Genomic DNA, 11,610 nt, shown 5'->3' with positions numbered 1-11,610 from the left:
AGCTTGTGTAGCTTAAAGAGAGTGAATGAGAAATGGAGGAAAAATAAAATATTTGAGTTTTCCTTGGCAAAGGGACATTGTCCCATATCGGAGGAAGAAAAGGCTTTTGATGTGTATATATATAATTGTTCTTCTTTTAGTTCTTAAAGAGTTAAGAAGAAGGCAAGCCTCGCGCCGTCGTCACCGTCGCTCACTCGGCTTCGGCTTCGGATTCAGATTCGGTCAAAGATTGATTGATTGATTAATCTTTTTGGATAAAATTCCTTTTAATTATTTAATTAATTAATTAATTAACGAAAAATTCAATCCGGAATAACTAATGACCCGCGACCCGGTTCGGTCAGACCCGTTTTCTTTCCCGTACTATTTTAAATACATTTTCCCGCAATATTTCAAACAACCCTGTTTCCAACAGCCATGGCTGTTTCTGAAAGGTTGCAAACATTTTCAGAAACAATGCCAGCAACTCTATAAATAGAGTTTGAATCCCAGAATCTTTCCTTACGAAATTTTCTGAGCTTCTTCTTCTTCTTCTTCTTCTTCACAAAAAAAAAATCCCAGTGTGTTTTACAGCCTTCGAGTGGCTCGCTGTTCACCGGCATTTTGGTACCAACACTCCGGTGAGTTAAATCGTTCTATCCTGGGAGGATATATTCCAGCACCTCGGGTACTTGAGGGGAATAATTTCCTTAAGGACACACTGTGTATTCAATGGGCTTGATTTATTCCTATACTGTTTTTTTTTCCAGAATCTATTTCGTTAAACAAGTATTACTAACTTTTTATTTTTGTTTTTCAAGAAAGTTTAATTGTTTATAACAGCAATACATGAGATAACACAAAATTGGATAGCTCACCCTCTTGTTTATTTGATGTAATGATCTCTAATTTACCAAATTGTCACCGCGGTTTGTTAAATCATAACAGCTAGCACAGGCAACAGCCAGTTGTAAAAGGATATGCTTGAGATGGTTTTGTCCAAGTACAGCAACTCACACACGAAATATCAGCAAGAACATACGCTTAATTGATTTTTATTATAGGATTATGATTAACTAACATGCATTCTCAAATAAAATATGTCCATTAAATACATTTTTGTTAGAGAAAAGAGCGAAATATACTATCTACTTTCGGATATTGTCTACATTTAACATTGTTATAATATCCGACCAAACTAACCCTACTATTATATTATCCGGTCATATTTACCCCTACCATCAGCAAACTTTTAAAAATTACCCCTTGATCTGTTAGGTAATCCAAAATATGCCAATTTTCTATTATTTAAGTCACATGTTCATCTTGCTTCACTATTTTCAGAAATTACTATAGATGTAATGCTAAAGGTACTAGACTATATAAATTACTCATGGATATTTTTAACGAAAAAGGGTCAAATTAGCCTCCGGTTAAAATCCTTTTAAAATTACCCGAGTATCCGTCTATACATAACTTTACCATTATACAATTAATCATATTTACCCCTAATTTTAACAGAGAGATCTACGTGACATCACATGAACTGAAAGCCCACCCCCATTTTCATACCCGGTTCGTTTACAAACTCACCCACCCATTAACTAGACCCATTCCCCTCTAAAATCTCTTTCTTTTTCCACTTTTTAATTATTATTATTATTATTTACTTTCTTTTCATCCTTCCCCTCTCTTTCTTCTTCATCAAAAGCTAGTTTAGAAGTTTGAAGTTTTATAGGTTCAAATGGCCACTCGTTTAAAAACAATTCTATCTCGTGAAATTACTTCAAACCTAGTTAAACAACAAGAAGTATATTTAGAGAGAGAAATAGTGATACATATAGAGAGAGAAATCAATGACGGGGTTGGATAGTCACGAGGGGGTGGGTGCAGAAATGTGGAGAATATTTCAAAGGGACCTACTACTACTAGTGCTGCTGAAATGCAAAACAAGGCAGATGTCTTTGGTGGATTTTATTTTAGCTGCTTTAAGAAAATCAACGGTGTCTTGTCGTGTATCCCCACGCCCTCCCACATTATTCATCCAATTCTATCCAAAACCAAACATATGGAAAATGCGGGACCCACACCAACCTCGATCATATGTAGCATGCCTGGTCTCTGTTGAGATGGATGTAAAGTGACTAGATACTTGTAAAGTGGTTAGTGTTTAGTTAGTTAATTTGTAAAGTGATTATTTTAGCTATTCATCTAGGCAACTTTGTATATATACTCAATACATATATCAATAAAGTAGTTAGTTCATTTCATATATTTTTTCTCTCTCTTCGTCATGTACTCTCTTTATCTCTCTCACCTCCATTGTTGCTCGACTCAAGCTTGAGTGAAGTCAGGTCGTATGTAATCAACATGGTATTAGAGATCGGTCATTCCATTACATCATCTCCCAATCGTCTACTTCTCTTTTTTGTTCGTTATCTTTTTTATTTTGCCCTAATCTGATCGATTCCTACGGCCAGTCTCATTTTGCCCTAATTCGAGCGTCTAAACATAGGCTTCTTCTTCTAATAGCATAATACTAGCATAAACAGTTTCAATTACTCATGGTTGTGGACGATTTGAGTAAGGTAGCCAATACAACATTGAATGTCGGAGTTCAAGGAAATTCCGAAATCGATCGAAGCGATCATTTGTATTTGCACCCGTCGGATAATCCCGGTGTTATGCTTGTGTCTGTTCCTTTCATTGGAATTGGTTATCGATCATGGAGGCTTAGTGTATTACGAGGATTGTCGGTTAAAAATAAACTAGAGTTTATAAATGGTGAATGCAAGCGTCCAGACCCTCACTCACCCATATTCCGTCAGTGGGAGCGATGTGATGATATGGTGACTTCTTGGATCCTCAATTCTCTTTCGAAGGACATTGCGGATAGTGTTGAATATGCGAATGATGTTGTGGAGTTATGGATTGAGCTAGAAGATCGATATGAGCAAACAAATGGAGCTAGACTATATCAAATCCAAAAGGAAATAAATAATACATCTCAAGGAACCCTTGATATCACCAGCTACTACACTAAACTGAAAAATCTTTGGGAAGAATTAAGCACTTTGAGTAAAAGGTCCCAGTGCAGCTGTAATTGTACTTGTGGTGCCAAGAAAAACTTCTACAAAGCTGAACAGGATAAACGACTAATACAATTCCTCATGGGTTTGAACGAAACATACACTATAATTCGAGGAAGCATCCTCATGATGAACCCATTATCAACACTGGCTCAAGCTTTTTCCTTGTTGATACAAGATAAGAAACAGAGGGAAATAAACCAAACACCCAACTGTTTATCGAGTCCACTTCATTGAATGTCACTGGCTCTAGATCCAACACCTATAGGACCAATTACTCATCCAACAATGGCAACCACAATTGATATGGAAGGGGAAGGCCTATGTGTGACTACTGCAAGAAACCAGGGCATACTTAGGACATGTGTTACAAATTACATGGTTACTGTAAATGCCCAATTTTTGGTTTTCTTTTACATTATATATTAAATGATTATTTTATGTGTGTTTGTAGATTTTTAGAATTAGATTTTAGTTTAATTAGTTTGTTAAGGGGTTTACGAGACTGGGCTTTCCATTTTAAAGACGAAATTGGCCCAAATTTGGACAAAAATCAGCGGCCCAGACCCAGTCCAGACCATTGGTCTGAGAGACACCCAAAACGACGTCGTTTTGGCTAAGCTACTGAAATGCAATCTCAGCTGTTCAAGCTCTCATGATCCAACGGCTCAAGATTAATCTCCCACTCAGGTATTTAAACCCCTAAATGCCCGAAAATTTGCCCCATTTCCCCTTTTCCCTTTCTTTCTCTTCTCTTTCCTCACTCTCTCAAACTCTCTGTATCTATGTCGCCCCTCACGATGGATCGGCCGGCCGGAAATCGCCACCACTGGCCGGCCGTCATCCAAACCCCATAAACCTTACACCAACCTCTTCTTATATTTATCCTCTTTCCCAATTTGAGACAGAAATCTTCTAAAACCCCTCTAAATTCCATGAAATCGAAACCCTAGATAGTCGTTGCTTATTTCCCTCTTCAATTTCACGACGAACCGGCCAATATACCCCCACAAAACCTACATAAACTTGTAGATCTCAAAGAGATCTACACTTTCTCTATAGATTCACCCCGAAAAGCCTCGCCACCACTGACCTCCACCCCTACTTCCGCGACCACCCCCACTGCCGACCTCGGCCACCACCACCATTGTTGCCCCTAAACCAACTTAGCCCTCTGTTTTAAGATACTTTCGACCTAAGGAAACCCGTTTCATTTTAGTATGAAATCGAATTATTTGATTAGCGTCTACCAAAATGAAACGAGCGTTCCAAGGTCGGACAACCATTGTTCGGGGTCCTTGACACCTCCTCGCTGCTCAAGTTAGAATCGAATCCCTCTGTTGTGGTAATTTTCTACTTCCCCTTTTTCGTTTCTGTTTTTTTTTTCCTTCTATGACTAGGCTTAGTATTAGTTTAATTTTATATTTCTCGGTTAGTAGTTAATTGATTGCTCGTTTTGATCATTATTATAGGTCTTAATCATTCTGTGTAGGCATTTGTTTATTAGTTTGAGTAGCAGATATTTGTTTATTGATTATGGAGATGATTTATATATTAATATGATTTGGGTTATGTTTACTTAAGTGTTATTAGATTCAGTTTAGTTAAGTGTTCAAATTAGTCATAGTTGTTTAATAAAATAATTAATTTGTATGTGGTATGCTAAGTTGATGGTTTCAATTAGTTAGTTTGGATAATACATTTGCTTTGTTTGATTTTTAGTTATTAAGTTCTGCGTTTACCTTAGTTGATTAATAGTTCAAATTCTAAGTCTAGTTATGTATTTTTCTAACTTAGTTTGGTTTGAATCATATTATTGGTGCTAATTCTGTAAAAAAACGCTTACGGGTAGTTATTGTCACGCCCCGACCTGGGGAAGCGCGACCAGCGCTCAACCGAGATACCTCGGTCAAGCAAGCCTTTATAATACCTTCTACCCAACTCACCCATGGATAAGGAGAAGGATGCATTTCATTAAATAGACAGTAAGAGGTCATGTGAAAATACTAGTTCATTTTCATTAGTTACGAGATTAACAAGTCTCCAAAATATTACATTGTACAATCATAGTTAAAGGGGAACAGCTGATACGATTACATCATTTTTAATTTAACCTTCCCAAAAATAGATACAACTCACACTATGTCTACGGAGTCTCTAACAAGAACAAAAAAGTATTATGACAGTGCGGGCAACAAGGCCCCGGCTATACCTCAAAACGCTATGTACAAAGGATAAAAGATATAGGACCTCGAAATAAAGTGGGGCTCACCAAATCAGCTGAGAAGAGGGTGTGCTGCTATCACTGATCAATACCACCCGCTATGGAACTACCTGCATCCATTAAAGATGCAGCGCCTCCGACAAAAGGGACGTTAGTACATATGGAATAGTACTAGTATGTAAAACTAAACACCCTCTTAATAGAGCGAGCAACAGTAAACGGAGAATAAAACATGAAATCAATAAGAGACACAAACAGTATCAAGGTGTCAAGTTAGGGGAAAAGTAAACTTGAAATAGGTTTTAGTAATTTAATTTGGGAGATCTTTAGCACTGATACACTACATTATTTTAGCACGAAGTCCGATCTCAGCCCGACCAACTAAGTCGTCTCACCCCGAGATATACATTCACAATACCACCATGTGCGCGGCATGGAATCCGATCTCAACCTGATCGGCTAAGCCGTCTCACCACAATGTCGTGTGGGTCGACATCACATCACATCTCGCTAGCAATAATCTCATCCCATTTAAGGGAAAACATCTCAACACACCAATTTCATCCCATATAAGGGAAAACAGTCTCATCACATTAACACGGGGATTTATCCCTCAATCACTCCTATACCGGCACGTGTAGTTTCAGGGTTAGGTTGTTCCAACCTACCCTTCCTCGGTGGATAAAACATAATCCCAAGACATTTATTGTTAAAAGTATTTACCACTCAATTCATATTCTTTTACATGTCATTCATTTTATTGGCATCATTGGCCATAACGCAATATCATTCTTGACATATTGGTCGTACTTCATAATTCATGCTTACTATTTCACTTTCAAACCTCACCATGGATAATAATCAACAAGGACTTTCAAACTATGATTATTAAATACATACATGAGCAAATTAGGGTCTTAGGCACCTGTGATTTGTTATACAATTTGGTGTGAACACTTTCATTAAGACTTGACTTGAAGTCACAATATTTTACTACATACTCATACTTCAAATACTCTCCCGAAGAATAGCACAATATGATAAGAATATTTCGGAACACATTTTGAACATTTTCATATATATATATATATATATATATATATATATATATATATATATATATATATACATTATCCGACACCAAACTTATTTAGAAACGTCAATTCATAATGGGCTACTCGGTACTTACAAGATCATCGTGGGAATTCAATTCTAAGAGAGAAGTTTAGCCAACATACCTTGCCTCGAGTTTTTTAAATTACTACAATATTCCAAAAATCTTAGCCACTTCGATCTATTTAGAGATATAGCAAAATTGAACATAAATTAGGAAGGAGTTCATAGTTCCAACTCACTTGAGCATTTTATCAAACACTAGGTGTGTATTAAGGTTTCAAGGTCCTCCTATGGTGAATTCTTTCACCCCACTACCCAAAGTTCAACCAAAAAAGCTCAACAATCTTTTCACTACCCTTTATGGTACATGCATGTAAAATAAACAACTCCACACCCAAGAATTATTTGGCTTATTACCTATTTTCAATTAAAATCTTGAAATTTAGGGATATGGAGTAGAACCTTACCTATAGGATGAAGACCTAGTGAATTCTTCTTGCAAATTCTTCAACTTTGAGCAAGAATTAATGGATGATGAGCTTAGGAACTTTCCCTCTCACTCTATGGCACTCCCTCTCTCTAGAATATATATTTTTCCTTTTAAAATGATCCCCAAGATTATTTTATAAGAATGGGGTCGGGTTCAGAAATTAGAAAAAAATGAAGCCCCAACGCAGGTCTGCGATCGCATATGCTACTGCATAACGCTTCTGCAGTCCGCAAAATGGACCGCATAATGGCCCTTCGGAACTGGTCACCCCTGCCTCACTCTGCGACCGGTCGGCAGTCCGCAGACCTATTCTGCGGTTGCATAATGCGTCGCAGAACGTTCCTCCGAAATTATTTTTTGAATTGGATCTGCGAGGGGTTATGCGGCACGCAAAGTGATTATGCGGTCGCATAATGGTCCTAAAAGTTTGCCCAGATTTGTACCTCGATCTGCGGAAGATATGCGGTCCGCAGATAAGTTCTACGACTGCAAAATGAACCGCAGAAAATGTGTTATATTTCCAAAAACTTTCTTCAACTCCCCAACGTACTGTTCAACCCAAAAAGTCCGCACTGCCCTACAATTGCCAACACATAAGCCTACTTCGGCACCACGAAATTTCGGGTCTTAGGTAAAATTTTACGAGGCCTTAAAGTTATGTAGAGTGTATAGTTATTTTCTTTCACTGTTTGAATCATGCTAAGAGTACAACTACTCTTCTTATGTCTGAATTTAGTGAAAAGGACTGTCATTTCTCCTATTTGGACAATCCTTAGATAGTAATTGGTGAGACAAAGTAAGTCCTTTGGACAGATTTTTGGTGAACCAAAATCTGTCTAAAGGTACTTGCTTTTCCTACTTAAAGGAGCCTCCTCTCACTCACTTAGACATTAGATACACATACTGAAAAATCTCTACACTCTAAAAAAAGACACAACTAAAGAAAGCAAAAAAGGATCAGTTGAACATCAAAGTTATCTAAAAAAACTGAAAGGTTTGTGAGTTTGATTCTTGAAGTGCAAAACTTTTAAGTAAAACAAAGGGATCTTGTAAGCATTTTCTGGAGTTGCTAGTTTCAACTGCTTTGCAGGTTATTCTGGTTCATTTTCTTGAGTTCGAAAGTCTGCTGGTTGTTGGCTGTCTTTTTTTGTTACTGCTCATATTAACTGTTGTTCAGTTGTGTTCTGGAAAGAGTTGATTTGTTGAAGTTTTCTTCTTTCTGTTGTCCATGTAACTTTCAAACCATATAAACTACTAAAATGAAGTTGGAATGAAAGATAATGATGCTGAAAAATATTAGTAGTATCATTCGTTTATTATAATTTATTTTTATATACTATTAAATGTTGGATAATATTATGACTATATGTTAGTAATTAAACTGTGACAAGCATCTTTAATCTTGCGTCAAAGTTTTGGATATAATATCGTTTGGCCATAATTTGCCTAGTTGTGTGAAAGGAGTATGTATTAAACATTGAACCCATGTAAGTAAGATCTAGCCTTGAGTTATTTTTTTTTATATTTAGTTTTATGTTTGTCCCTTTGTTGTTGCAAAGTTAAACTCTTTCATTGATTAAAGTCAAAATAACTTTGCTTATTTTCTTAAAAGGGTTATTTTAGTAAGGTGGTTAAGTTGTAAATAGAAAGTGATTATTTCTGCAAATTTATTTTGTAAATAACTGCCTATGGGTTGCAAATGGCAACATAAGGCCAGATCTGTAATGTGGCTCTAAAAGGCCACAGTCTGCAGACTTGAAATACAAGAGCACATGAGCCTTTTTGATTTTGTCTTGGAACTGAGCATGTTGGTTTTATCAACCCAATAATGGGCTGCCTCATTTTAATATCACCACAAGCCCACATTTTATTAGTTTAAAACAATGTAAGTTAGTAAGAAAAAAAAGCTTCCTACACTACTCTATCTTTTAAACTAGTGAGCATAATAACCGCAATGCCATTTCAGTTAGCCATACACTACTCATTTTTAATATGTAAATATTTTTCTTAAATTATAAAATGAAACATCAATCTACAAATAAAAAAATGCTTTTCTTCTTTAACTAATTCCATAACATAGTTTCTAAAGTTAGTCAATTCATTTTTTTTTGGATAACAATAGTAATAGTCTAGTTAAGTTTCAAAAAATAAAATGAAAGATTTTAAAAAAAAAATATTGACGTCACCTTTTTTAGTCCATTATATAAATTCAACAAAATTTGATGCTTTATTTATAATATCATACCTAGTATTATCCCACACCAGTGGAATCTAAAAAATTTGATGCTTTATTTATTCATAAAAAAGATTCAATCACCTAATGACGGTAGCTCAAAAGTATTCTGTTTTAATAAAGATAATTAATTTCGTCTTAACTGATGTCAGGAAGACTTGTTTTGGAACAAAGACATAAATAAAATGGAAAGGTCGTGAGGACACGTCTTGTCCCTAATTATTTCAAATAATTCAAAGTTGTTGTTTAATTAACTTTGAGTGGACTTCAATTTTAGGTGTGGCACATGAACTAAGGTCGGGAATACTCGTCATAGTTAGTGTAGACTAGGGTCGGGGATACTCGTCCTAGTTTGTTTTTTAACAATAAAAATGGACATAGAAAAAACATAAAAACCTAATAATGCACTGTTTATCGAAAATTAATTCAAGCCAAGTTTAAGTCAATGAAGCGATCGTGCTAGAACCATAGAATTCGGGGAATGCCTTACACCTTCTCCCCGGTCAACAGAATTTCTTACCCGGATTTATTTTTGCAGACCAATAATAATAGAGTCAAACCTTCCTTTGACTAGGGACTCAAATAAAAAGTGACTTGGAACACCCAAAAATCACTTCCAAGTGGCGACTCTGAACAATAAAATAATCCCTATTTCAAATTGTTACTTTAATTGAAAAAACTCTTTAACCCACAATCCACCATACACAATATCTTTTGGGGGTAAAAAGGGGTGTGACAGCTCTGGTGACTCTGCTGGGGAACTTCAAGAATTCGAGCTTGTACATATTGATTTTATTGGCTTTATTAATTTTTTAAATATAACTGTGATCTATTTGGACCTAATGTGCTACATGCCTGCATTTTACCGCTTTGATATTGTTGAACTGTATTATATATTGTCTTCTTGCGCTCCCCCTCTGAGTCTTCTGAATATAATCCAGGGAATCGCGGATATGCACCCCATTCTGTTTTGAGATTAAGCTTGTAGGCCAGGCTCCCGGTGAAGGATTATTAGCCACCCATGTTTAAGAACGGGGAGGGTCCAGTAGTTAAGCTGGAAAAGTGTTGCTCCCAGTACGCTACCCCTTCCCAACTCGAGTTGTCCGCTCGTTTTATGGCCAGTCTAGATACACCTCATTCCTTAGATTTTTAAAGCTAGAAGAACAAGCCACATGCCCGGTTATCCCTAGTATGATCGTTTTATTGCATCATGTGCATTTGATTTAGCGAAACTCGGCACAGGGGCTGGGTCCGTATAAGACAGGTATCCTTTTTGAGACCATCATATTCACTTATGTGCTACTTGCTGCATCATTTAGAAGGCTTGCTTGCATTGTTGACCGGCTTTAGAAAATTAGTTGAGCGGAACTGAAAAAGAAAAATCATTCCCCCAGTTTTGTACAACTAATCCCTTTTTAATAAAAAAAGAAAAAAATATTGAATTAATCCGGCATGAGCTGTCCAAAAAAAATCATAAATGGTCTAAATCTATCAAGTCTTGGTTCAAACTACACGGGTGTGATTCTCACAAATCCAGTGGGGTGCGTAGGTAATCTTCATCGGGTTCGGCCTCATTTCTGCAAGAGTTTTCGAAATCGATGTGTCCATAATATTTTTCAAAATTTATTAATAATAATAAATCTACAGTTTTGTCGTTTTTTATCTTTTTTATTATTTTGTCTTTGCGTCCGGTCATATTTTTTCAATACATGCTTAATATCTTCTTTGGAAGTACCAAAGGACCGTTCCCGAATAAATAGCCAACTTATCCTCTTCTAGGGTAGCTTTTACCATTTTGCCTCTATGTTTGACCGTTTTGCCGAGAAAACCTTAAAACCTTCTTTGGGAGTACCGAAGGGTTGTTTTCGTAAAAATAGCTAATTTAACTATTTTTGTCATTTTATACCATTTTTGGTTGTTTTGCCGAGATAGCCTTAAAATCTTCCTCGAAAGTGTCAAAGGGCTATTTTCGTTATAATGGCTACTTTGTTCTTTTTGAACGCTTTTTACCTTTTTGTCCCTATTTTCGGTCCTTTTTGCCAAAACGGCCTCAAACCTTTCTGCATAACTGTCAAAGGGATGTTTTCGTAAATATAGCTAATATTTTACCATTTTCCCCCTATGTTGAACCATTTTTGCCGAAAAAGCCTTAAAACCTTCCTCGAAAGTGTCGACGGGCTATTTCCGTAAAAAATGGCTACTTTGCTCGTTTTTAACACCTTTTACCATTTCGTCTTTATTTTTGATCGTTTTTGCAGGGACAACCTTTAAACCTTCCCCGAAAGTGTCGAAGGGTCGCTCGCCATTTAAGATTGTCGACAAAGTGCCTAGTTTATTGAGGCGATGGTAGAACAACATGGATGGGTTTGAGCAAGGAAAGATCAAGGATTATTTAAAAAACTTGGTAAACATTATGGATATTGAGCGCAAACGAGAACTCATCGAGGCTTTTGTTTATTTCTAGGACCTGAAGAAAAAT

The 11,610-nt window shown here is 36.4% G+C and overlaps 1 protein-coding gene across 1 annotated transcript; it reads left to right on the top strand.

Annotated features, from left to right (window-relative positions):
- The first annotated feature begins 2,543 nt into the window (after positions 1-2,543).
- Positions 2,544-3,305, top strand: LOC142164006 (uncharacterized). Its single transcript, XM_075221169.1, has one exon. The coding sequence runs from the start codon at positions 2,544-2,546 to the stop codon at positions 3,303-3,305; it is 762 nt and encodes a 253-aa protein (XP_075077270.1).
- Positions 3,306-11,610: the final 8,305 nt, after the last annotated feature.

This window comes from Nicotiana tabacum, chromosome 9 (assembly GCF_000715075.1).
Source record: "Nicotiana tabacum cultivar K326 chromosome 9, ASM71507v2, whole genome shotgun sequence".
NCBI classification, from domain to species: domain Eukaryota; kingdom Viridiplantae; phylum Streptophyta; class Magnoliopsida; order Solanales; family Solanaceae; genus Nicotiana; species Nicotiana tabacum.
Note: the sequence above shows the minus strand (reverse complement) of the source record. Positions and strands in the feature narration are given on the sequence as shown.

Coding starts and splice junctions, on each gene's coding strand:
- LOC142164006 (XM_075221169.1), top strand. CDS start 2,544: ATGGTTGTGGACGATTTGAGTAAGGTAGCCAATACAACATTGAATGTC.